Source organism: Cydia fagiglandana, chromosome 13 (assembly GCF_963556715.1).
Source record: "Cydia fagiglandana chromosome 13, ilCydFagi1.1, whole genome shotgun sequence".
Taxonomy (NCBI): Eukaryota; Metazoa; Arthropoda; class Insecta; order Lepidoptera; family Tortricidae; genus Cydia; species Cydia fagiglandana.
This window is the reverse complement of record NC_085944.1, coordinates 19,694,230-19,721,923: the sequence shown is the minus strand read 5'-3', so window position 1 is coordinate 19,721,923 and position 27,694 is coordinate 19,694,230. Positions and strand designations below refer to the sequence as shown.

The window sequence follows — 27,694 nt, the reverse complement described above, 5'->3', positions numbered from 1 at the left end:
TCGTAAAAGTCAAACTGATCACGCCCGCTTCCCTTCACGCCGCGTGACCCACGCGTTGAGCGTAATTTGGTCAGATAGACTCCTCCGTAAGAATCGACGGTTTGTTTCTCCCACACCGCGTTGCTTCGCGTTAAGATCGTCTACTTAAAACACTTCATTTTACAGTAGTTTATTAACGTACATTTGAATAGTGAATGTTGTACCCTTAGGCCGGCACGATGCACGCGTCGTTCCACTTCCCGCTGCACCGCTACCTAGCCGCGTTCCTGTGCAGCTGCGTGCGCACACTCGGCGTGGCGGCGGCGGACGTGCTGCCGCCGCCGCGCGTGCTGGCCCTGCTCGCCCACCACCCGCTGCGGGTCCAGGTCAGTGCCTTCACAACTCTCCAAACTGCGGCTATCAAAAAGAGCCAAGTTCCATACAATCCGGCCCGCGAAACGGAAGCGGAGGCCGTAGCCCGCGGGTCAAAAAATATGAAGGGTTCATAAAATCATTCCGGACGGCTGATACTATTTACTTACGAGATGAATACGTCTCGAACCAGCTTTTTGTAAAGCGTTACATTCGTTGTGTTTCACAAGATCGAGAGAGGTCGCTGTGTCAAGTAATTTTAGTTATTACATATTGACTAGATGAAAAAACGAGTATTCAAATTCGGAAACCATCGATTGTGTATGTGGCAATAAATTGGCATTCATATTGAAGCTTGCATAAACACGTAACATTAATGGAAGATTGTTATTTGACTTATTTCAAATGAAAACAATATCTGATACTTTCTTATAAATCTACTCTATTATGTAGTCATCACATTAAATTATTCCGTGAATCCGTATCGATTTTTGCGTGAAATGAAACGAATCTTATACTTTAATTAAGAAGTGTTTATTACTATCAAAACCTTACATTACAATCATGAGTACAGTTCCCACAGCACAGAAGCTCTCGGAAGATAACTTGATGCTACATTTACACTTATAAAAAAACGCCTTGGTTACACTTTGGTGCCGTGACCATGATTTTTACTAAGCGGCTGTTTTTCATTATTCTATTTCTATGGTTATATTCTTTATCTTGTTATCGCATTTACACATCCATATGTAACATTCCAAACGTGCTTTATACCCCTCAAGTGCTCTGACAACAATTGCTTACAAAAAGTGATATATTCGTAATAATCGTAATCCTTGAAAACGTCTTAAATCGCTCTAGAGGTTAAGTGCCTGAGCGACCAAGTATCTTCCGTGGCCCCTGGCCGCACTCTTCCTAATTACTTAGATTAAAACTAAATTCAATTTACACAGCAGAGGACGCCTAAGTGCATTCAGTCATAGATATCGAAATAAAATAAAAAATAAATTCATCGCCAATTTTTTCGCGCTCAAAATAGCGTTTTGTGTTAGGTAGGATACATAATTCGCAAATATTTGTGACAACATGTTAAACTGGACTTAAGCGTACGGTCTCACTTCAAGCCATCATATAGTCAGTTTAAACTAACTTTGCACCGATTCGAATACAACAAACTTGGGAGGTGTCATCATTAACATATTACTTTCATAGAAATTACACATTTGTTTTGAGATTAGATAGATTAGATTCAATTAATGATGACATGTTACACTTTGTCATTGCAAATGGCATGCAAAGTTAGGTCGGTCCGGCTGTGTGTTGTACAGTTACGCGTCCTCTGTAGGTCGCGGGGTAGCCCCGTGCTCGGGCTAGTTGACTGTGGGCAGCGGCACGAAGTCGGGCTCGTGCATGGGCGGCGGGTCGGCGCGCACGTGCGGGCTGTAGTCGTACGTGAACAGCTTCACGCTCACGAACCCGCCCGAGCCGCGCTGCCCGCGGTGCACGATGCCCGCCCCGCTCGCCAGGGACGCTCCTGTAACACACATATCTCGTATCGGTTCTCTTATTGCGATACTTGTTTAACCGTACCGTCTTCAATAGAAATCGTATCGTACAGAAAAAGATCAATTTAAAGTCCAAAATTCCAATTATGAAAACATATTCACACACAAGACAAGCACAACAACAACACAACACAACACAAACACAAGCCTTCTTGAGCTTACTGTGGGACTTAGTCAATCTGTGTAAGAATGTCCTATAATATTTATTTATTTATTTTATTTATTTATTTAAATTACCTACGACTATTACCTATTTGAAAAAGTTCCCTAACTTAGCTGAGGAGCGTATCTAATGTTATGGGTATATAAAAATATTAATCATCGAAATGGTCTTACTATTTGTGTTCTAAACACGATTTGTGTTCGCCAGGCTTTCTTAGCTTAAACGTGATGAGAGACAGCTTCTGACAGTAGTTTGATGGATATATTAATTGATAGTGATCTCACCCTTCATGGGCTCGACGGGCTGCACGTCCAGGAAGGGCACCGTGGTCTGCGCGGCGTCCGCCTCGAAGTCCGAGTTGACAAACTCGACGTACTGGTCGTGCGTCGAGTCCACTGGCATGGGCGCCGCGCTGCGCGTCGGCACGTCGGGTTTATACAACTCTAGGCGTTTCCTGGAATTTAGATTTTATGCGTTACGATAACTGGATGGTATTAAGCAAAAATGTGTCAACCCATATTAATTTTTCAATAAAATTTCAACTTTAAGCATCAGTTTTTTGAGTCGACATCTTATTACAAAATTAATGTGGGTTGACATATTTTTGCTTAACACCATCCAACTATGGAGTTCTATTTTTAGTGTCTTGAAACTTATTCGGTATAGGAACAGTGTAAAGTTTCAAAAGCTTTCTGGAAATTCTCGTTTTACTCGTTAGACCTCTATCAAGCTGAAGTGTATAGATTGATCCTTGTATTATTGCCAATCATCGGTATCATCACAGTATGAATTATCATTTTATATTGAAAATGCCTAACGCATTACGCGGGATAGAGTATGTAATGATAGCTAGTCGTGACTATAAAAAAATAATTAGTGCTATCATCGTGTTGACGCGGCGAACGATCCAATACATAATTATCATAATTTCAGAAGTGTATATTGTGAACATTATGCAGAGGTTAATGTGACCGACCTTGGTTGTTCCGCGCCCTCTGTGTTGTCATTGCTGATCCACTGGCTTCTATCGGGTGCGAGGCGACCAGTGGTGTAGTTGAAAGGTGTTGATCGGATCTCGAAGTGTAGATGCGCACCGATCATTCGCCACCTGGAATATTTTATACTGACAGTTAGATTTTTGATAGATTTTACTGTTAAGATAAATAAATAAGCCAGTGAAGATAAGTTAGATAAACGTTCAGAAACTATCTGTATGGCTGCCTAGTGAGTATACTCTCGTATTGCGCCGCGCTTTTCTTACCATTTTCCTGTCCATCCCTATTAATAGAATTGGCATTAATTACAGATTGAATTGTCCTTATATTGAATCCTGCGTCGCCGATGTCAAGTCACTATCATCTAATGTCCCACTGTTCCAACGTCGTTACTGACCTGACTCCAGTCAACACGTGGCCCTTGGGCGAGTCGAGTTCGTCCAGATCGATGGCTCGCTGCTCGTAGGTGAGCGTGTGGTAGTCCGTCTCGGCCACGCCCACGTCCGCGGGGTCGAACTTGACCACCGGCACCCAGCCGCCGGGAGTCACCGCCCCTCGCTCGCCCAGCAGGCCCTCGCTGATCTGCAGGTGGAACACTCTGCCGAGCTTCATTATACGCAGTCCTGTTACTACCCTGGAACATTTTAAATACTTATTACAATTGGTTCTGCCGGTTCTGCGAGCGATTCGATTTCAGCAATATTTAGACTTGTTCCTAGACAAAATAAAGTTCTAGTAGCTTGTTCTGAAAACCAAATGCGACAGTTGTAATAGCATTTGTCCCAACAAACGATAAAATATATTTAAGTCAGTGGTTAACGATAATTCAATTCAGCTACGAACCTTTTTCAGTATGATTTCACTTATATAATCAGATGAGTAAGATCAACATGATCTCTTTACCACTAAACCACTTATAAGTATGAATGTATGTTACCCAATAAAAATCTTATGCTACCGAACTTAATTTCTAACTTAATTATATCTAAAATAAGACACCCGCACATCTCATGCCATTAGTAAAGAACATTAGACCCAAAGCTGAACCCAAAGCAACAAGTAACTGCCCGAACTAGCGATAGACCCTCGGCTGGTGCGCTGGAAGCCGTGTGCTGCCCCAATGGAAAAATCTGGCTTCTGTCACATGGGCCTCATCGTATTCAAGTATTACATAAACTGGCTGATCGTTTACTAAACTTGGTTCAATAGTTAGTCAGACCAAGCTAATTCCTCGATCAAGCAACAGAGTGTGGGAGTTCTACCATAAACGTATGACGTTCATAGCACACACTTTGTCATGGTAAAATCTGGGCAGAGTTAGCTTAGATGGACTATTACAGCTGTTATAAATTTATCTATTCAAGAAGCACACATCTACACATATTCATGTCTTATAGCGTTTTCTGATGTATGACCATCGGTCCCGTAGTTAGTTTCGAAGTGTCTACTTTTGTAGTTGATGTGATGTGTTAAAAAGTGAACTTCACGGTGAAATATACTATTATAAGTTATCTAAATAATGAGAACAATGTTTATAACTGAAACGGATCTCGTAAATAATACTTGAATACTGGCAACCGAAAGCGTCACAGAGCCTCGACTGACTTGTTCTTCTGTAAGTCCGTCACGGCCTCCCTTAAGCTGAAGACGCGCTCGGCCTCCGGCGCCGGCTCCTCGCATAGACACATGCAGTATGAGCAGTGCTGGAGGTTCCAGCGCCACCAAGAGTCCACCTTCAAGAAAAATTACAGTTAAAGGCTGCTTACTGGCTTGAGACCCCTCAAAAGTTGAAAACTTTCGACATATAGACTTCAGTGGTCGCTTATGCCTAAATTTTCTTCAGGCAATACCGCTACTGAATTTCGATCGCTAAAGACGGCCCAATCATGCCCCTATTTGACCTGGACAATTGACACTTGACACTGATAATGCGAACACAGTACTCAACGGCTAACAGGCATGACCCTCAAAAGTTTTTTTAGGATAAGACTACCTATTACAAATTTTATGTTATTAGTACTTGTTACTAATTTTCTTGCTAGAGCCTTATAGGCGTGTTCATTTCTCTAACTTTTTAAAATTTTATCATAATGTTAAATACAGAAAAAACGCTAACTTTCTGGCACGCCTCTGACCGTGAAAAGAATTCGCAGTATCTGGCGACAAATGAAAATTTAGAAGTTCATGAAGTCTAACACGTTATTACGACTTACGACATATCTCATAGACGCAGCTAAACAACACTTTCAACATGCGAGCGCAATCATGATTTAGCAGCCAAGATCGACTTAGGGTGTAAAGATGTGCGGGCGTCCCATCCGGGACTAACTTGTTGTTCTTGACGTCGGAGGTGGCGTCGATGAGGCTGAAGTACCGGTCCGACTCCTGGGTGTTCTCGTCGCACAGGCACATGCAGTACGAGCAGTGCCAGAACAGCCAGCGCCACCACGAGTCCACCTGGAAGGCTGCGCTGTCAAAACTCGCCTCTAAACCGAAACATTAAAGTTGCGATTCGCCTGACTACTTCTGGTTAAACTTTGTGCTGGCTGAGTTCATGTTTAATGGTTCATTTATATTCACGGAGTTACCGTACCTGGTTGAGGAAATAGTTTCGCTGTAAATCTAATTAACTGCGTATAATAGTAGCGTTGAATATAACTCTTCAGATTTACTCGACATCGCAGTTTGTTTTGTAATCTGTCGACCCCGTTTTACTCCCGGGTCAAGTAGATAAGCCAAACAAATAAACTCGCGTGACCAACGTTTGCTCCAATAACCTTTATTCGCTTTTTGCCTATTTGAATACACATTCGTGCCAATAAGCGAGACGTTTGGCCAATCATTGAGTGTGAATTATATATAGGCACGTTCAAATATATATTCACACACTTGCTAATAAGGCGATAAATGTATAGATATATTTGACCCCTCTAAATGGATCTAACCTTGGTGGTTCCCAGCGTGCACTTGCCGGCTCGGCCGAGGGTCCGCCCGTTTTCGTACTCGATCCACTCGTACCGCCGGTTGCTGTTCCGACCCTGAAAACATAAATCAACGCTCACTACTGTAGCTGTACCTACGATTCTCGGAATATTTTAATATACATGAGCCTTCCTACTTCTAACGCAATAGTTGTGCTGAATTGCAATTGTTAAGTTACATAAATAAGAAGTCTTATCGTTGTTGTTATGACTTTTAGATGAGTTGTTTTGAAATTCTTTTTAGAAAAATCTTCCTTCGTCATCTATATTGATGATGGGAACAATGCCGGTAGTAGTTCGCGAGATCATAATAAACACATGTACTCGTATCTTATGATATATAGCCATATGTATAAGTTGACCTAATGCGGCAATAGTAGGTATGATCGGATGCAAGAAGATGGAAGAATCAAGGAATCGCGACAAATGTCATTTGAAATTTCTGCAAAAAGAGAAGTTGTGACTTACCGCCGGACAGACCCACATATCCGAGTCAATGTACTGGCAGTTAAGAATCCTCCCGTTGCACGGCCTCTGCTTCGCGCAATACAGCTCCTTAAAGCAGCCCTTGCGCTCCGCCAACGAATAGTACGCGCAGTTGTCCCGACACGTTCCGTCAGTATTCATGTCCACTTCGTTCTCGATGTAGCCCTGGAGTAGGCGAGTCACTTGCGCGAAGGTTTCACCTGGAATAGGTATGCGAACATTTGATGAGTTTAGTTGGTATTGGGATTGATTACATTATATATCCTTCGTTGCTCGCGGTCTGTTAGTGAAACTCGCGAGTCGTCTACTTTGATAAATTGGACTTTCAAAAATGCATCTTAAAGTAGAAGATCGTGTCCCGTTTTGTAAAGCCTTGAGGATAATTCTGTTTACCTTCTTTGTGCTGCGTTGGATCACACCGGTAGACCCCTCGTTTGGACATAGCGAGTGCAGCTTTGGCGGCGGCTGCTGTCTTCTCCGTCCGTTCGGCGTAGCGTTGTCGCGTCAGGCTGGCTTCCTCTGTGTAGTTACCTGTAACGTTTGTATTTTAATTCGTTAGTTTCACTATGCATCGTAGCCAGTGCCTCGCTTTTCCTTTCCATAGTGCACATAATCAGGACAACATAATTCACAATGAGGTAGGTTCAGTGCTCTATCCGTCCCGCTTTTCCGCTGCGCGTGCTAGTGATGTAGTGTAGTTCGCTACTGTCAGAGGACATGTCGCAACACTGCGCGGGAAGCGCGAGGTTCAAGGTTGATGCGTTCTCTATGAGTCACTCCTCAGTTGTATATCGAGTTTACAATGTAACTGGAATCAACGACGTGATTCTACAAAGTGATAATCGGTTATTACACTTGATGTGCGTATTGGCAGCAGAGGAGCAGAAGGATATATGACCCGGTTCCTGTAATACTTTAGTCAGAATATCACACGACAGAATTTAAAAAGACGTGTTATGTCAACAGTGTCAGCACTTCACTCATGACATTCGCGCATTCGTTCTTATCTTCACTCTTAAGTTTATTTAGATAGAGAAAAAAGAGAGATCCTAAACTACAGTCTATCTCAAATTGTGTTGAGCAGCCTTTATTACCTTTCCCGTAGATCTTGAGCAGGATCCAGGAGAACTGCATCATGGCGTAGCCCTTGATCTCCGTGAGGGCGATGGTGTTGTACATGTCGTAGATGAGCTGGTGCGGCGACATCTGCAGCTCGCACAGGTCCTGGCTCTGTTCCTGTGGACGTGACCTATATTTAGACGGTGAATTTTACGACTTGCATGCGATTTTAGTTAGATTGCAGTATTCGACCGATCGGTTGAATTGTGTGTACCCAGTGGGTATACCTCAGTAGCCGATAATGTAAGCATGTGAGTTCTCAGACGGTTTAAGCCTTAAATTGCTGGGTTACTGAACCATCCATAGAAGACTCTTTATGGGGAAGCATTTTTGTCTCAAAAAAATCTTTCGCTATCTAGAAATAGATTTTGACAGTTGAAATTAAAATCTTAATCACTTCCGTGATTTGTTTACAACTTATTGATGTTGCTATTGCTATGATGCATTTGTGATTCATTCTTATGTTATGTATAACTTTCTACGTGCGCCCCAATTGTTAGATTTAGTTGAATGACCTGTTCCTACTATAGAGGAAGTTACACTTTAGAAATCCTTAGGTATATTTTCCTGTTTTCCAGCAGGAAATAAAAAAAATGTTTAGCAAAAATATAACTCACAGTAAGCTGTAGGTATGGCATATCTTATGTAAATGTGTCGCGCAATCCTACTGTTTAGTCTGTCGCGTTAGTTTACACAGTAAACGACCTTTTTATAAGGCGTTAAATCCTTTGTCCGTCGAGCGCATCAGAATGACCAACTTGTACAGAACGTGCAGAAGAAGTCTTCTTCTTATGCGCAATTTTTCGTTTCTTCCTACCATCGTTGACAATTCGTAAACCTTATTGTGCAGACATACGGTCCACCAATGTTCAAGTTAGGTAAATGTAAGTACAGACAGTTTCAACAAATGCCGCGCGGGATGATGTTTCTTTGTTCATTACTCATATTTATGTAGATAAAGGAATCGGCTAGATTTATTTTCCTGTGGTGTTTTTCCTATAGGCTCACTGGGTTGTTATTTATTTTATTACAGAACAATCATATCGAGTATAAAGCTATCATAGCGCTGTGGAAGTTAATCGATTATGTTTTTATATTCATAACATTCCAAGAAGATAATTGAAATAAGTATTGAGAGTTGGATACCTACTAATGAGGGTTATCTTGTGATTTGATACCTTGATAAGAATGATTTTCTTCAAAATTCCTTAATTTTGACGTTGTAAGAAAAATTACGACTGCTAATTCTTAATTCACCATTGTGAGGTTTCACCAAGAAAGAAATGTCAAGAAAGTCCTCACTGAGCCTAAATGTAATTAAATCCAACGCGTTTTTAATTGAGCAAATTGACTCCATTTAAGCTCCCAGACCAAGTAGCCACTGGCATTGTAATAGCAATCCCAAGGTTTATTTATCAATGTTTACGAACGATGAGACCAAAATCGCAGCGACCGACCGATAATCGTAAACACGATTGTATAAGTTGGTCGTGTCAGTGGTTTAATGGTTTCAGATTCCGTCGCTAATGTTATTGCTAACGTGAACTCGCGTTACGTCTTCCTGTGCTGATTATAACAATTATCGAATGGAATTTGCACGTACACTTGTATTTTTAACCGAAAAGGCTTTATTCTTTATTGTGGTTTTTGCTTTTGGTGGCAAATTTGTATAAATCATCTGATAGGAATTTGAAGCTATCAGTTCAGAACTTTAGAAGCCCTAAAAGGAGCTACTTTGTCCTTAAGTTTAATTAACATTAACACGTTTCTGGAAAAAAACACGTATTAGATCCCTGATGCATTTGTACCTGCAAGGTGGACCGGAACATGTCCCCATGCTCGATGAGCTCGTCCAGCCGCTGGACCGCATCAGCTACTGACAACTTTGGGTCCCGCAGTATCACCTCCGCCAAGTCCAACCACTCTCTGACCGGGGACGGCACCGCTCCCGGCACCGCCTGCCGCTTCACAAACTCCATGAAGTTCTTATAAAGATTGTCGACTACTCCCAGCTTCTCCGTGGCTTTCACCCACGGCCAGGAGTCCACATGCGGCCGCGGCGGCACCGGCACAGCCGAGAATCGATCGTGGAACGACGAGAACGCCTTTGTCACTTCTATATCTGCTCCCAAACCCGCGTTTATCCATTCAGGATTCGTCGCGTTCGTCCATAGCTCCTTCTCAAGCTTGTAGAAATTGTCTCGGATGTGGTCTACAGGGGACAGGTCCCCCAGCGCGAGGGCTACGAGCAACGACAGAGTTAGGAGCCGCATGGTCGACCGTCGCCGTCGAGAGACCGGCGAGCACTAGCGAGGGGACCGCGCGAGCGAGTGGGGACCGCCGGTAGGGACGGACGTTTACTTATCGACTTTATATACCAGTTTCAATTAAATGCACGTGCGAATTTACAAACAAGTAAAACAGCCAGCTGTGTCGAAACGTCAGAATCGGAGTTTGATACGTTAATTGTGGCAACATAGTATTTTATTGTATATTTAAGTTTAAAAGTAAAGTCAGTCACGTTTTTTATCGGCTTTTAGAGTACAGACGGCCATAGTTGCAAATAGCATTTACTCGGTAGATAAGTCGGGAATCGTCTTTTTGAATGGGATAATGGCATTTATTTAATGTCTACTAGTAGATTTTATATTTAATACCTAAATGTATGTTTGCTTGCATGAGCGGCTGAGTGTATTTTTTTACTCTGCATATTTTAGCCACGAGGGTGCAGTTTAGATTTTTTTTTAATAACATATTCGATAATTATGTAAGTGTGATGATTTTGCGTAAGCCTACCTAGAAATTAGGCACCGAAGAACAAAAATTACAACAATGTGGTGTTAACTTGTTATTTGTATTATAACATGACTACAAACATGCGATCGATTACAAAATGTCGATATCAGCTTCACCCGTCCGTATCGACATCAATATCGACACGCTCGACACAACACCACTGGCCCGCATAATGCTGTTAACGCACCAACCACAGCTTGCACCCTCCTTGATATTTATCACAATAACAATACAGCTTTTATTGCAATGCACCGATTACATCTGCAAAGCCACGCCGGCCTACTGCTCATATATTCCCAAACGCTATTGAGTCGAACGCTCAGGTCAACCAGGGAAGCTTGAGTTTTGGCTTGGTATTGACTCTTGTATGATATGAGAATGCATTTAGAATGGTTCTCCTGTGACTTGCACTCGGGGAGCGATTGCAAGAGCACCCGTATTATTGTTAGTGCTTCATTATTTCACGTGCACTCGACATAATGCGGCTATCTATATTCTTATACAGTTTTAATAAAGATGGGTTTCATTTGTAGTAGATGTATGTAGATATTTGTAATATAAACGAACTCGTCAGCTGACGGCGGACACGCTCCCGCGCAATATGTCGTGATATTTAGGTGTTATTGTTTTTGTTTAATTGAACTTCTGGGAACAGCGAATGGGCGATCCATTTGTTTATTGTTCTTGACCCTGTTTTTTAACCCGAGATATAACTAGCTTCTGCCTGAGACTTCGGTTGTACAGAATCATCAATTCCATTGTAAATTTCATCCCCCTTCCTCCTCAAGGGATGATTTCCTAAATAGCAAACGCAGGGACTTGTCTCAACTCCCAACACAGACCCAGACGGTGGGTTGGCAATATGTTTTAAAGAATCCCTCTTTCCAATTCAATGTAATCAATTCGCTTCAAGGGTTTTCCAGGGATCCCTAAAAAGTAGGCTGAATATTGAATTGAAATGAATCCCTAATCCCGTTTCAGTTTTGTTGCTTTTTGTATTCTGTTCTTATGTTAAAGTTATTTTTGTTGTGACATTTTTTTCTGAATGTCAAAGTCACACATGTCGAACATCTGTTCAAATAATCCTTTTGGTATCAATGTAATAAAATGTACCGTTTCGACGAACTACAGTTTATATTTATAATAACATAATATTTGGAACGCCTATAAAATAATGTAAACGGGGCAGGAAGGCTGAAATGGCAGTGAACTATGAAAATTCCCATAAAGTAAAATTTATCAATCGCTTTGACGGTGAGGTTGTGGTACCATCGATGTGTGGTGCAACCTAGTCTTAATAGAGAACTTGCACCAGGGTTCATATTCTGTATATTCTAAGCCAATTATAACACAACTGCACCAATTGCACTTAGGAATGTAGGCCACATGCATGTTCGTAATTAACACGTGGGTATTAGAGACCGGTGGAAATCGTCCCGTTTCCACGTTTAGCCATTATTATAATCATCTTTATTAACTTTACGTGGCTAACCGATACCTAGTTACACCATCAATGGCAATGCTGGCCGACTGTTCGTAGGCCTTATTGCAAAGAGGTAAGGTCCATTAATGGGGAATAATGAACATGTTTTGTTATAAGAATACTATAAATATCTATTTTTTTACTGTACATGGGGATGGTGACTTCGGTCCGTAGATATCACTTATCAAGCTTCCTGGAATTAAGCGTGTTGTTTCCTAGTTAACCTACTACGGTAAAATGAAGGGTTGTGCATAGGTGCATGTGATTTTTTATGTGATAGTCAGCAAACGAGCAGACGAACCGCCTGATGGGAAGCGGTCATAGTTAGGGTTGCCAACCGTACTATATTATATAGTATTGTACTATATTTTGGCTCTCTGTACTATATACTTTTGGAAAAATATATAGTACGCTAAAATACTATATTTCCGATTAAACGTATATTACCCTCATATAGTCAGACCGTAAAAATCCTGCAGCGATTTTGATAGCCCACGCAGTGCAAGTGTAATTTTAAACTTCAAACTTCTATGAAATTATGACGTATACATAACACTTACACTGCGTGAGCTATCAAATCCGCTGCAGACTTTGTTTGGTGCGACTATATTTAGTATTTTATCTAAAAGTACTATATTTTTGATGCCTTATATTGGAAAATAGTATATTCCACCAAAAAAAAGTTGGCAACCCTAGTCATAATCGCCCATGGACATAAGCAACATCACAAGCATTGCCGACTCTTGGGAACCGGGTATTTAGATACCCGCTTCTTGAAGAATGTTCGATTGTACCGTCAAAGTTACGATTCGTTATAATAGATTGATATTTTTAAAAATAGTAGATTCTAAAAAAAACTTATAAAAAAAAATGCACCCTTTGGCTATATTTTGTCAAAAGTGTTACGTGTTGTTCCATGCAAGTTCGATTAACTTCACAAAAATTACATTTACTTAACCTGCTCATACAAATTTACCTTTATTTTTTTTAAGTGCTTATAAGGTGTCGCACTGCTGGGCTAAGGCTAAATTAGTATCACTTTTTTTTTCGTTTCCAGTACCACGGTACGAATTTCATTTTCAACACTTATAACTCTCTCTAAGTGACTAACATAATTTTTTCGAGCAACATTTTCTGAAGGCTAGGTTTTTGTAGGTAATAAGGCATACTTGTATTGTATAAAAAAAGGTTAGCCTTCAGCATATGAGTCAGTATCTGGCGACTAGGAGCAATTATAAACAGAACAGGTTTCAGCTTTTATGCCTGGCGTTGCACGTCATTAGGTAGCGATTTATGCACCAATAAATACTAGCTTTATTAAACGTCAAACAGAAAAGATCAAGATAGGCCGTTTTCTACAGGAAGGAAATGATTTACGAATAAAAAGATTGGCATCGATTTATGAAAACTAAAAAAAAAGACTTCCATTTTACCATCCGAAATGCTGAAATTTTCTGTTATGAAGGTTCACTAAACAAATTCCTCGATTGGTCGGAGTTCAGTCTTTAAGCTTAGATTACTTAGGTATATTTAATATTATTCAACAAAAGTTCCTAGTCCCGTAAAAACACCCACATTACAATAGGTTGTAGTAGCTTATTAAGCAAGGCCTCTCTCAAATTTGCATTCTGATAACACAGATAGCGTACAGACGGACACCTATTTTGCTCATTTCCGTCGTAACAATTGAATTCGGAGAATCATACCCATACCCGCTGTACACAATGTCCACTAATATGGCCTTCACACGCAAAATATACAATACAATGCGTGGACTTGACTGGTTGTTAGTCACAGACTTTAAGACAGTAGAGTACAGAGTTCAGGGCCTGAAAGGTATTGACAACAGCACTTAACCATTCGATCTCCAAAGACGTCAAGTGTCGCGCGCGGCTACAGCCCAATATCGACCTTAGTGCATGCCAACAAGGTTCACAATAACGCGCCGCCCGCGATAGGCGCTCAAAGGGTTAAATGACCATCCGTAGATTATCTCTTTACAATAAGCTATACGATTGTTGTTAATTAAGTGTGTAAACGATGGTATGCACATTGTTAATTTTCTCAAAGTAAAACAATAGAAGCGTCGGTCGACATTTAAGTGTAAGTAATTTTTAACAATTTTGAATGATTCACGGTTAGTGTTACTAGACTTATATTGTTTTCGAGCACACTCGATATAAGTCTAGTAAGTAATTTTTGGTGTCAATAAGAACGAATTTAATCGAGTAACCGTTATCACTATCAGCGTCAGTGCGTTACACCCTGGCTTCCGCTACATGTCGCCCATTCAATAAGTCATTGGCAACTAACTGTACTCTTGTTTAGAGTTATAATATTGGCAGGTCACGGCCATTGAATGGTCGGCATATGATTCACGTGAACAATCAATATTGGAACCATTTCAAGACGTTGGCGTCACATTTCAATGGTATCAAGGAATCCATTGAAATATTTTAAATGAGACTCATTACATTTTCACTGTTAAACTACTGAACATATTTTGATGAGTAAAAAACTTTAGCTCAATATGTACATAGGTACATATTTAGCTAGAGAGTACTTCAAATTGTGAAATCTACTGCCAAAACTGCCGATACCAACTCCCATTTAGGAAAGAGTCCAGCCCTTATATAATTTGTATTGACGACAATGATGATTGATGACCCCTTATGCATTCTCAGTAGCAATAGTGTCGGACTACATCTAATGGGAAACTGTACGTCGTTGTTTGTTGAAAGCGATGAGTATTGACACGGGTGACTCATTGGCTCGTACATATAGTTTACCGTTCCTAAAGTCTGCTACGAGTAGTCACAAGTACAAGTTCTGTCAAATCAGTCAAGTTTCAGATGTAAAGTGATTGTTACTCAATCTCATATTGGCTATACTGATACTGATACAGAGCCTGATTGAGTGTCGCAGGCGCAGCATCCAATCAATGAGCAAGTTGTTTGACCCGTGACTCACGCGCGCGCACAGTTACACGCATTGACTCATTGATCCCGTTCGCGCTCAAGCCTGCTAATGTCATCTTACAGTGTAAAAACAAAGAAATGTTATACATACTCCATTAGACAAAGAGTTTAAATTTACGTAAAGAGTAATTGACTTTTTAAGGAAGTCACTTTTGTCACCATTCAACACAAATATAAGGAAATTTAAACCATATTCCTCTAAGCTAAAAGTACAAATTGAAGTGAGGGGCGTTTTTTAAGGAAGTGATTTTGAATGTGTTAATTGCAAAACACTCTGTGATAGCGGGGAAGGGAAATAGGGTAATGATGATAACTCTCTCGTCATTGTTAAAATTCTTGAAATATTTTTTAGAGTGTTTAACTGCATATTTTCAGTACCTTACATAATTATGTATGTGTAACGGTAAAATTGAGATATCAGTAATGTGTTGTACCAGATAAGTTTGTAACATAAAATCATACAGTCCTTTTAGCTTTATTGCTTATAAATAGAACAGAAACTGTTTTCGACCATTAGTTCCGTAATAAATATTACTATCATGTTTAAGAGAGTTTTTATGTTTGGGCTGTGTCACTAACACCAGTAACACCCTCAGCTCAACTTGTGAGCTCAGCGCATATCATAAAAATATCCCAATATTCCCAATTTGATATTGACTTGATACAACTCGCAGTGCGTTTCGATCATTAATATATTTTTGCGTGTAATATCAAATCAAGTTGTGATTGTTTAAGTTCGAATGGTAGTCAAGGTCTTGAACAAGTTATTGGTTTCGTTTGCGACATTTTCTTATGTAATCTGGTGTCGTGTCGGTGCAGCCAACCGCCGCACTGAGAGTACTTACTTAAATACTAAGTATCCGGTTAAATTGTTCTTGCCATTTCAAAGATATTCCTTTCCAACGTATATTTCCTGTTATAACCCGAATGCACCTCGGGAACTAAAGTTTGTTTTAGATAAAATCTTGTAACAAACAAAGACCTTTTGTAATGTTTTGAAGAATGACAGTATGATAACTTGATAGTCTTGATACGTTGCACATTGAAAGCAAAAAGGGCAATGTGTATTTATTCCAAGAATCCGCTCCAAATCCTGACAGTTATAACATGAGGCCTACAGTGTATGAGTGTAGGCAAATCCCTCTCACAATTATTCAACTCCGTAATAAATTAATGTATGTTTAGTATAATTGCACCAGAATATCAGCATATCAAATTCAAGACCTGAATGAACATGCTATTTTTAGACTTCATTCTACGTGAGGTTTAGGTGTCACAGTGACAATCAATATGAAAGTCGCGAGAAACCTCATACTATTGTCACTGTGACAAAGTACAAAGTGGGTAGGAAATTAATATCTTTGACTGTACATATTAATTAAGCGTAAGGTACATTCATGGCAAGATAACGGTTTACCCCATGTTCACTAAACTCACTTCACTCAATAACAAAGTTTCCCGCTTGCATTGCTCTCGAGTGCAAAGGAATGCAAGTAAAACCTTGCATTGCATTGTCTTCGCAGAGATTTTGTTTGTTTACCCTACAAATGGAAGTTTGTCGCGCGCCATCCGGCGTCGCGCCACAATGCGAGGAATGTCGTGCTTGCACCGAAAACAACATATTGGTAAAAACATTGATATATATAGAAAGACTTTAAATAAATTACATTGACATGGACATTATGCACAACTATTTATTCCTGTTAAATTTCTTGACATGTAAATTAATAATAACTATTTACCTACCATCCGATCGCCATGTCAACACGAGCAGTTTATGTAAACTCAGTTATAAATAAATAGCACGAAGCATTCCAATATCATTAGCCGTTAATTTGAATTTATTATACGTTATCAGGTTATCACACTTTAACTGTCACCGGCCTACCGGTTTCTATTGTCTCCCTATCTATTTCACCACTTATTTTAACGCTACTTTACTCGACGCCTTGATTACGTATTTACGAACCTAGGGCCTTAGGGGCCAATCGACAATTGTTGATAGAAAACGTGAAACTAAACTTAATAAATATGGACATGATCACGTAACTTTTTGTAGCATCTATATCATCCCAATACATTTTTCCTTTTCGATTGTCGTTTTTAATACTACGATTGATATCTTAACATGATCTCTTATTTAGCTTTTACTACTTACCAGTTGATTGTATCGACAATGTTTTAATGACAAACCTGTATATCATCCAAGACGAGCTGCATGATCCCCCGGCCGAGCAGGTGCGTGTGCGGCGGCACGACCAGCGAGTGCACTCGCTCCAGCAACCCCGGCAGCGCCCCGGGGTCGTGCGACACGCACCACTCCGCGAAGTCCTGCAGCGTACTCGGCTCCAACTCCTGTTGAATGCTCACGTACTCCCTCATCTGTCTATTAGCTGATGATACTCTACTTAACAGGTCTGCCATCTCGTGCAAGCGGAGTTCTAATCGTGCCCCTCTGCCACCGCTCTTAGCTAACAGCTCAGCGACAGCAGCCGTCTTCTCCACCCCCAATTCTAACCTCTGTATCGCGCGCGAAACCTGAGCTAACTTCGATAAAATAACCCTCTCTTTCCTCTTAATTATCGGCAACTCGACACCACCTGACGCGTTAAACGACTTCCCGACTATATCCCATGAGTTTAGCACTTCTTCGCCGATTTCTTTTCCTAATCGTATGACGTCCAGCGCGTCGTCTATGAGCGCGGCGCACGCGCCGAGCGCGAGCAGCGCTATAAGCGTGCGCGAGAGTGTGGCCATGGCGGAGAACGCGAGCGCACTGGCCCGAGACGAATGACGATCGAGGCCGTGGGGTGGCCAGCGCAGACACCTAAAATACTATATATCAATTTTCTATCTTTCGCTAGTGGAGTTCAACCGGTTACGTTATGATTCCGTATAACTGCGGACGGTTAGCGCGGCACTTGTAGGTCGTTCTGTCAAGTTCTTGTTTGACGAGAACAGATTAAATGTTTTTCTCACTTTCAAATACGTTACGCGTGATCGTTTCTCTCGATGTAATATTTAAACATCCAATAAGATCCTTCAGATTACGTTTTACCTCATGTAGAAGAAGGAAGAATTTTTACTCGAAAAAAAATTGTTCACGATTTTTTAAACCTCGAAAATATAAAACGTTGATTCTAGCAACACAGAGTAGGATCCCTCCCGCCACTTATGTCAACAAAGACATTGTATCCAAACCGCACCCGCTTTTTTGCTGCTTTTTTTCTTAAAAATTATGAGGGATATGCTAATGTGGTTCTACCTGCCATGACAATGATACACCTAGATCTGATAGATCGGGATGTATGTAGTAATAATAGGTTTGATTGGACTTGTGCAATGTTCCGTGTACTATACGTGTACCTATTGTTGATGTAGTCTGACATGCACACGGAGGTATTTGTAATTTGTTTATTTTTAACGTCTCTTTACGTACCCAATAGCTTTATCCATCAAAAGGTATAAGTTAGGGAGAACATTAGTCGAATATAAATTAATCAGTTGATTTGCACATTTTAACTGTATCATAAGCGTATGATACAGTTAAAATATTGCTCCATCTCCAGGAATAGTGGGAGTCCCCGAAAGATGTTTTTGAAACAAACTAAGGCACTTAAAATTATAATATGACTAGATGAAAACCCGGCTTCGCTCGGGTAAAATAAATTATAATAATAGGTACTAATTTTGAATTGAGTAATTATTTACTTTAAGAGAAGACTACATAATGATTTATCATGGCAAGACAAGTGGAAGAAACGGAGTGGGATTCCTCATTAAAAAACATCTCAAACCCAATATAATAGATATAAAAACTATATCAGATCGTGTTATACGCCTAGATATAAGCCTACATCAAAAAACATACCACTTAATACAATGTTATGCCCCGACAGAAAATTCAAGCGAGGAAGACCTAGAGGCATTCTATGAACAACTTCAAGTTGCTTTAGAAAATACAACAAAAAATACAATAGTAATGGGAGACTTCAACTCTAAGATTGGTATACCAACAGCAGAAGACAAAAAAGTCATGGGCCCATGGGGCTATGGTGAGAGAAATGAAAGAGGAAACACACTTTTACAGTTCTGCTTTGAAAACCAATTTTTTGTCACCAACTCACTTTTTAAAAAGAAGCCTAAATACAAATGGACTTGGGTCTCGCCAGCAGGAAATGTTAAAAACGAAATTGATTTTATCCTCGCTAAAAATACTAAAGATATTTATGATGTGCAAATAATTAATACTACATTTCCCACAGACCATCGACTTGTTCGAGCATGTATCAATCAGGATCTAGTGGAAAGAAAATCGCGAATTGGATACCGAAACCCAATCAAAAATTTAAATCCACTGGAGAAAGAATCTTTAAAAAACATCATTGAGGAATACATAAACGATGTGGAGTTTGATGATATTGATTTAGCTTATCAGAAATTGACAGAGAACATAAAAAAGGCAATGAATAAATTACCCATGCGCAAAAAATCAGAGGAATCTATAATCACACCATATATTGAAAAACTTATTAATGAGAGAAATAGACTAAAAAACAAAGAAAACAGAACACGCTCCGAAAGGAATCAACTGAAAGCCCTTTATAAACTTGTCAAAAAACAAATTAAGCGCAATCAGAAAAATCACCGCTATAAAATAATAGAAGAGGAATTGGAAAAGAGAGCATCAACAAAAAGAGCAAAACGCAAATTAAATACTTCCAAACCTTGGCTCATGACTTTACATCATAATAACAAAAATATATCAAACCGTGAAGAGCTTATCAATACGGCAACAGAGTTTTTTAGAAAACTGTACCAGAATAATGAATTAAGCCATCAAAATTTGGACCATCATAGCGATGAAAACATACCACTCTTCCTTGAGACTGAAATAAAACATGTCATACAGCTACTTAAAAGCACCAAAAGCCCCGGAGACGATGGGATCACAAACGATATTCTAAAAGCAATTGTAGATCCACTCACACCAGTCTTGACCAAACTCTTTAATCAAATTATGACACAGAAAAGAATTCCTAAAGAATGGGAAACATCAATTATAACTCTACTCTACAAAAAAGGTGACCCTACTGCTATAGAAAATTACAGACCCATAAGCTTGCAACAGACTGTTTACAAGGTATTTGCTACAGTATTACTGAAAAGAATATCACAAGTGCTTGATAGCCACCAACCAAGAGAACAAGCAGGATTTCGGCGAAACTACTCCACTATTGACCACATCTTTACCCTTACCCAACTCATTGAAAAGCATATCGAATATAGAAAACCATTATATATAGCATTCATTGATTATTCCAAGGCGTTTGACTCTATACACCACAAGCCGTTATGGGAAGCGCTAGAAGAGCAGGGAGTACAAACAACATACATAAATATATTAAAAGAAATCTATAGAAATAGCAAGGCGGCTGTCAAACTGGAAAAAAAAGGAGAACCATTTCATATCCACAGAGGAGTAAAACAGGGAGACCCTATATCACCAAATTTATTTACAGCCCTTCTGGAGTCAATATTTCGCAAGTTAGACTGGGACACAAAAGGGGTGATAATCAACGGCGAATACCTAAGCAATCTCCGATTTGCTGATGATATAGTTCTGACTGCAAATAGCCATGAAGATTTGGTTTACATGCTTAATACATTGGAAAAAGAAAGCAAATTGTGTGGATTGCAGATGAATAGACAAAAAACCTTTGCCATGACAAACAGCGCAAAAATACCTATTATAACAGAATCGAGCCAAATAGAGTATGTGGACCAATATATATATTTAGGAAAAATAATATCATTTACTCAGCTAACATCAAATGAAGTTGACCGAAGGATAAAACTAGCATGGAGCAAGTACTGGTCCTTAAAAACAATATTTAAGTCAAAACTCCCCATACACCTAAAAAGGAAAGCCATGGACTCTATAGTACTCCCAACATTACTATATAGATGCCAAACTTGGACACTTACCAAAGACATCATACAAAAAATAAATGTTTTCCAGAGAGCAACAGAGAGAAGTATGCTTAATATTAAAAAACGTGACAGAAAAAGAAACTGTGATATTAGAAAAATAACAAAAGTTACAGATGCTGCCGAACTTGCATGTAGGCTAAAATGGAGATGGGCTGGCCATATAGTAAGAACAACCGATAATAGATGGAGTGAGAAGATTTTACATTGGTACCCACTTGAAAACAAGCGAGCAGCTCACCGCCCGAAGCAAAGGTGGGTCGATGATATTGTCAAAGTGGCCGAACATGCTTGGACCCGCAAAGCTAAGGACAGGACAGTCTGGAAGGAGCTGGAGGAGGCCTTTGCCCGACACTGGGCACCTCATTAAAAATAAAACGAAATTAAAATTATTAAATATATTTTTAATGTAAATATGTAACTCAAAAGAGAAATAAAGGCTATATTATTATTTGTATCTCCGTTACAAACTCTCGGGTTTTTAAGCCCGGTCATTTATAAGGCGTGCGTGGGGATATAGATCCAACACGTAGAGGCCGTTTGGAGAGCTTTGATGTCATGTAGAACGCCTGCTGGAACCCATTCACGGGTGCATAAATAGATACCCGTAAACCGGTTTCAGCAGGCATTGGGAGCTATTATAGAAAAATGGAAAGAGTCCTGGTCTATGGTTTAAATTTGGGTGGAAAATAAGTCTGGGCTATTGCTAAGTTTCGGACACCTGCCATAACATTGTGTTATACAGTGTTATCGAGGCAGGCGGTGACTCGCCACTCGTTAGATGGGCACCTGATGCGCCATCGTAAAGACGGCCAGGCGCAACACCGGCGTGAGCGGCTCAGGGGTGTCGAGAGGTGGTGCTGCGCTTTCTCCGAAGTTACTCGCGGCGTTATGCCCTTTAACACTTCCACCCCTGGAGCATATAGCTCTAGCGACTCCTCTCTGGACGGCCAACGAAGGCAAGCCAGAGCTGAGAGTACTACGGGTCCCCTTTGGGTCCACTCCGACCGACGAAGACACGCCGGAGACGGAGACCCTGACCGACTCTCGGGAGCACTCGGGTCCGTGGGGTCGTTACTCCCCAACAGCTCGCCACAAGCTGCCCTGCGGGCATATTATTATTATTTTCTTTATTTATTTTCCTTCTTAAGTTAGGTTAATTATAATATGCATATAAAAGTAAAATATAAAAACACTTACAAAACAATAAAAAAGAAAATTATAAACATTATTATTATTATTATTACTTTAAGACTTCAAACCTTCATCAAGGCAGTTACATACCTATCTCATCTCCGATAACTTTAAATCCATAACATACAGTTTAACTGGTTTACTAATATGTGGCCGAAAATTGTATGGCAAATTATCACTTCCCAAACTATTTTTCCCATAGTATCATTTGGCAAATATAACATATATCGCGTTTCGCATATATAACATGTCGCAAATGATTATTTACAATATTATTGTATGGCAAAATATTTAGTTGGTCATGTTTCAAAATGTCTTTTATTGTTATGTCGAATGTATTGATAGGCATACATTATTTTTCGCCTAATATTGTGATGCATACTACTAAATACCCTAATAATATAGTACTCAACTACTCATGGTACAAATTACAGTAGCATTTTATTTCGTTACGTAGGTAGTTTTTTCGAGATGTGCAGTTCAATGATGGAGGTAGTAATTTTGTTTACTACATTTCTGGCAACAGTTTGTTTTCGTGGGGTCGCAATTCTTACCTAACCTAACCCACTTTTCTGGCAACAGTTCGTTTTCTTGGGGGTTGCAGTTCTAATCTAACCTAACCCACTTTTCTGGCAACAGTTCGTTTTCTTGGGGGTGGCAGTTCTAACCTAACCTAACCCACCTTTCAGGCAACAGTTTGTTTTCGTAGGGTCGCAGTTCTAACCTAATCTAACCCACTTTTCTGCCAACAGTTCGTTTTCTTGGGGGTCGCAGTTCTAATCTAACCTAACCTACCTTTCAGGCAACAGTTTGTTTTCGTGGGGACGCAGTTCTAACCTAACCTAAGCCACTTTTCTGGCAACAGTTCGTTTTCTTCGGGGTTGCAGTTCTAACCTAACCTAACCCACTTTTCTGGCAACAGTTCGTTTTCTTGGGGGTCGCAGTTCTAACCTAACCCACCTTTCAGGCAACAGTTTGTTTTCGTGGGGTCGCAGTTCTAACCTAACCTAACCCACTTTTCTGGCAACAGTTCGTTTTCTCGGGGGTCGCAGTTCTAACCTAACCTAACCCACCTTTCAGGTAACAGTTTGTTTTCGTGGGGTCGCAGTTCTAACCTAACCTAACCCACTTTTCTGGCAACAGTTTGTTTTCGTGGGATCGCAGTTCTAACGTAACCTAACCCACTTTTCTGGCAACAGTTCGTTTTCTCGGGGGTCGCAGTTCTAACCTAACCCACCTTTGAGGCAACAGTTTGTTTTCGTGGGGTCGCAGTTCTAACCTAACCTAACCCACTTTTCTGGCAACAGTTCGATTTCTTGGGGATTGCAGTCATCTAACCTAAAACATGTTGGTACAGTCATCAAATCTATGAGCGTAGTGGCACCCGTCCATGGAAATATGTAGATACGTTTGTTAAAAAAAAAGCCACCAACAGGTCAAATAGCCATCAAAATATATTATGAAAAGTAAGTATAAATAAAGCAAACGTTTTTTGACAATTAAGAGTTAGCTAAGTTGAAACATTTGCTCAGTGACTATTTGTCTTAATGAATTTTGGTAAAATGAACATCTACTAAATAAAATTGTGATCAAATAAAAAGTATGCGAAGTTTCAATTTTGGCAAACGTTATGTAACAATAAATAGTTAGGTATAATAAAACATTTGCTTAGTGACTATTTTTCTAAATAAATCGTGGTAAAATGAACATCTGCTAAATAAAATTGTGGTCAAATAAAAATTATGCTAAATAATAATATGCTAAGCATTGGTTTGCCAACTAAAAGTACTGCAATAAGTTGGTTGGGAAGTGAAATTAGGCGAAAAATATTTCGGCGAGATGGCAGTACACCAGTTTAACTCTAAACGTACTATTCCGATATATCTTAAAACAAATATGTATGTAATAAAAAACCGGGCAAGTGCGAGTCGGACTCGCGCACGAAAGGTTTCGTGCCATTACGCACAAAACGGCAAAAAAATACGTTTGTTGCATGGGAGCCCCACTTTATTTATTTTATTCCGTTTTTAGTACTTATTTGTTGTTATAACTGTCTAGCTATCACGGTTCATGAGATACAACCTACAGACAGACGGATAGAGGAGTCTTAGTAATAGTAGGGTCTTGTTTTTACCCTTCGGGTACGGAACCCTAATAAAGTGTATAGATTTGTAACACAGCAGAGATCTAGTCTTTCTAGTGACTAATAGCCTTGTATGCTTGTTTGCCACCAACATGGCATTTAAAACATATTAATAAAAACTTACTCATTTCATCGGTCATATACAGCCTAGTATTGGCTTTAATATATATTGGGTCTGAAATATTTTTTTTATTTAATTTTTTAGTATGTATAGTGGCAACAGAAATACATCATTTGTGAAAATTTCAACTGTCTAGTTATCACGGTTCATAAGATCATGAAATACAGACAGACGGACGGACAGACGGACAGCGGAGTCTTAGTAATAGGGTCCCGTTTTTACCCTTTGGGTATGGAACCCTAAAAAGTGACCAAGAGCTCCAGTGCCCCAGGCTGGAATCGAAACAGCATCCTCTGCTATAGCCGCTGGTGCCTGTGCCATTTGGCCACCGGACCCCAGCGGCATAGGTCGAATTTTTCCAAGTATATGCACTTCTTACTGAAGGCCCAGCGTTCCACCTGGCCACCCCTAAGGTAAAATTGAAATTATGTAGAATTGGGATTATGTAGAATTAAGCTTCTGTAAAATTGAAATTATGTAGATTTGGGAATCTGTAAAATTGAAAATCTGTAGAATTGGTAATCTGTGATAGGAATCTGTAGAAATGAGACTAAACCCTTAGTAATGTGGTAATAGGGGTCCCGTTTTTAGCCTTTGGGTGCAGAATCTAAAAATCAACCTTGTTTTGTACTATGTACTAAGCTTCACTATGACTCTGAAATTGTAGCAGTAATTAATTTTGTTTTAGTTGTCACCTGACGATTTATTTAAGTCAAACTCTGAAGTTATTATTTTACACTTTTATTTGAATCAGCATAAAATATATCTTTTTATATATACTATATATATATATATATATATAAATATATATATATATATATATATATTAATCCTATATTCAACTTACATTGACTCCAGAGATTACTTCTTCTTAAACCTTGTGTTTTCCCGGCCTAGCACCGGGGTCTGCTTTCCTGCTCAGTCTTCTCCACTTTGCCCAGTCTTCGGCATCCACTCACATCACTCAGATCACTTATTATTAAAAAATTAGCTTCATTCAATTCACTGATAAGCCTCAAGTTTGATTCTTTGAAGTTAGTCTAAAACACAAATATCAAATATGTCCACCATACACTGTAGTTGTTCGCACTGGTTCACACTGGATCATATAATCAGAGTGGAGTCAACTGGTTCTTAAACTCAAGAGTTTCTTTGAATTACTTTTGTGACTTAACTTCACTTTCATCTCGCTTTAGTTTGTCAAGCACATTCCTTCAAGGTTCTTCCTTCCATTCTGAAATGTATAAATACAACTGAGTATACTGTATATAAAATTTGTGTCCCGTCTGGTCTAGTGGGTGGTGACCTTACCTATAAAGCCAAAGGTCTTGGGTTTGAATCCTGGTAAGGGCATTTATTTGTGTGATGAGCCGAGATATTTGTTACCGAGTCATGGATGTTTTCTATGTATTTAAGTACTTCCAAAGAGACGTTCAGCGCTATCAGCTATGAACTTTGTAACATGTAATGGGTCTCACATATGGAATACAATGGGAACTATTGTCATAAACCAACAATTGTGGCAAGGTTTGTCCAAGTAACAAAATTATGTGAGAAATTATGTATCAACAACAAAACAATAATGAAAGTTGAAACAATTATGTGGTTTGAAGATACTCACGATTTTCGGCATAGGTTTATATATTTGTTTTACGCGTTGGTGCCGTGTCATCGTTAGTATTGTAGTCACAAACATTTAAACTGAAAAAAAGTTTTAATTCCCATCAATAATGCATCTGTCATCTTCATCAACATAGTCGTTTTTTTTTAAATAGGCTTTCTACACGCTCGACGCCAAACGCGCCTGTGTGACGGAGCCTTAAATGTCATATACCTACTATTGTAAGAAAAACCGGCCAAGTGCGGTTCGGACTCGCGCACGAAGGGTTCCATACTTTTTAGTATTTGTTGTTATAGCGGCAACAGAAATACATCATCTGTGAAAATTTCAACTGCCTAGGCCTATCACGGTTCATGAGACAGACAGACGGACAATGAAGTACATCTGAAATAAATGTCATATACCTACTAAGAAAAACCGGCCAAGTGCGAGTTGGACTCGCTAATAGGTTCATAGGGTCATATCCAGCCTAGCATTGCATTGGCCCCGCTTAAATATTTTAAGAGTGTAATAGATTTGTAACCGGTCAGCAACGTGAGTCCCTTGGAGAAGCAGAGGTCTAGTCTAAACTCCCACTTACCATCGGCATTAACAGCCTTGTATGCTTATTTGCCACCAACATGTCATATTAAAACATATTAATAAAAATTTACTCGGTCAGCAATGTGAGTCCCTTGGAGAAGCAGAGGTCTCGTCTAAACTCCCACTTACCATCGGCATTAACAGCCTTGTATGCTTGTTTACCACCAACATGTCATATAAAAACATATTAATAAAAATTTACTCATTTCATCGGTCATATCCAGCCTACCATTGAATTGGCCCCGCTTAAATATTTTAAGAGTGTAATAGATTTGTAACCGGTCAGCAATGTGAGTCCCTTGGAGAAGCAGAGGTCTAGTCTAAACTCCCACTTACCATCGGCATTAACAGCCTTGCATGCTTGTTTGCCACCAACATGTCATATTAAAACATATTAATAAAAATTTACTAATTTCATCGGTCATATCCAGCCTAGCATTGCAGTGGCCCCGCTTAAATGTTTTAAGAGTGTAATAGATTTGTAACCGGTCAGCAATGCGAGTCCCTTGGAGAAGCAGAGGTCTAGTCTAAACTCCCACTTACCATCGGCTTGTATGCTTGTTTGCCACCAACATGTCATATTAAAACATATTAATAAAAATTTACTCATTTCATCGGTCATATCCAGCCTAGCATTGCATTGGCCCCGCTTAAATATTTCTTTAATTTGTTTTTAGTCTTTGTTGTTATAGCGGCAACAGAAATACATCATTTGTGAAAATTTAAACTGTCTAGTTAATCTAGTTATCATGGTTCATGAGATCTTGAGATACAGCCTGGTGATAGACAGACGGACAGCAGAGTCTTAGTATTTAATAGGGTCCCGTTTTTACCCTTTGGGTATGGAACCCTAAAAAGTGACCAAGGCCTCCAGTGCCCCAGGCTGGAATCAAAGCAGCGTCCTCTGCTATCGCAGCAGGTGCCTGTGCCATTCTGCCACCGGGCCACGGCGGCATAGGTCGAATTTTTGAATACTAAACACAATACTCCCATGGAACGCTTTGAAGTTCAAATCTCGTTACGTTACGATGGCGTTTGCACTTTGCACTATGTTCGGTGACTATTTTTTATTGTTAACACACACAATACACTATTTAACAGGTTTTTATCACGTATTTTCGAATA

The 27,694-nt window shown here is 39.7% G+C and overlaps 2 protein-coding genes across 4 annotated transcripts in view; one reads left to right on the top strand and one right to left on the bottom strand.

Moving 5' to 3' along the window:
• Positions 1 to 27,694, top strand: part of LOC134669924 (E3 ubiquitin-protein ligase Ubr3) — a 113,253-nt gene that overhangs the window by 48,162 nt on the left and 37,397 nt on the right. Inside the window, exon 9 of the mRNA XM_063527540.1 lies at positions 210 to 365. Coding sequence (XP_063383610.1) covers positions 210 to 365 — 156 coding nt within the window. The remainder of the gene's footprint in view (positions 1 to 209; positions 366 to 27,694) is intronic.
• Positions 864 to 17,697, bottom strand: LOC134670393 (uncharacterized). Of its 3 annotated transcripts, none has more exons than XM_063528228.1 (10): positions 17,111 to 17,697; positions 7,636 to 7,777; positions 6,935 to 7,072; positions 6,524 to 6,741; positions 6,020 to 6,112; positions 5,404 to 5,531; positions 3,472 to 3,708; positions 3,056 to 3,187; positions 2,364 to 2,533; positions 864 to 1,885 (listed from the first exon to the last, which is right to left on the bottom strand). In XM_063528228.1, exons 1-10 carry the CDS (start codon positions 17,672 to 17,674, stop codon positions 1,722 to 1,724), a joined length of 1,986 nt encoding a protein of 661 aa, XP_063384298.1. In that variant the 5' UTR covers positions 17,675 to 17,697; the 3' UTR covers positions 864 to 1,721. The 3 variants fall into 3 exon arrangements, with proteins under 3 accessions (XP_063384298.1, XP_063384297.1, XP_063384299.1); XM_063528227.1 differs by lacking the exon at positions 5,404 to 5,531 and adding an exon at positions 4,680 to 4,807; XM_063528229.1 differs by lacking the exons at positions 5,404 to 5,531; positions 17,111 to 17,697 and adding exons at positions 4,680 to 4,807; positions 9,469 to 9,984.

Bases quoted from the DNA above. Each gene is read 5' to 3' on its own strand.
- LOC134670393 (XM_063528228.1), bottom strand. From the start codon at position 17,674: ATGGCCACACTCTCGCGCACGCTTATAGCGCTGCTCGCGCTCGGCGCG. The intron at 3,188-3,471 runs GTCAGTAACGAC...AAAATATTCCAG, and splicing joins CACGTGTTGACTGGAGTCAG to GTGGCGAATGATCGGTGCGC. The intron at 2,534-3,055 runs GTCGGTCACATT...TCTAAATTCCAG, and splicing joins GAGGGCGCGGAACAACCAAG to GAAACGCCTAGAGTTGTATA.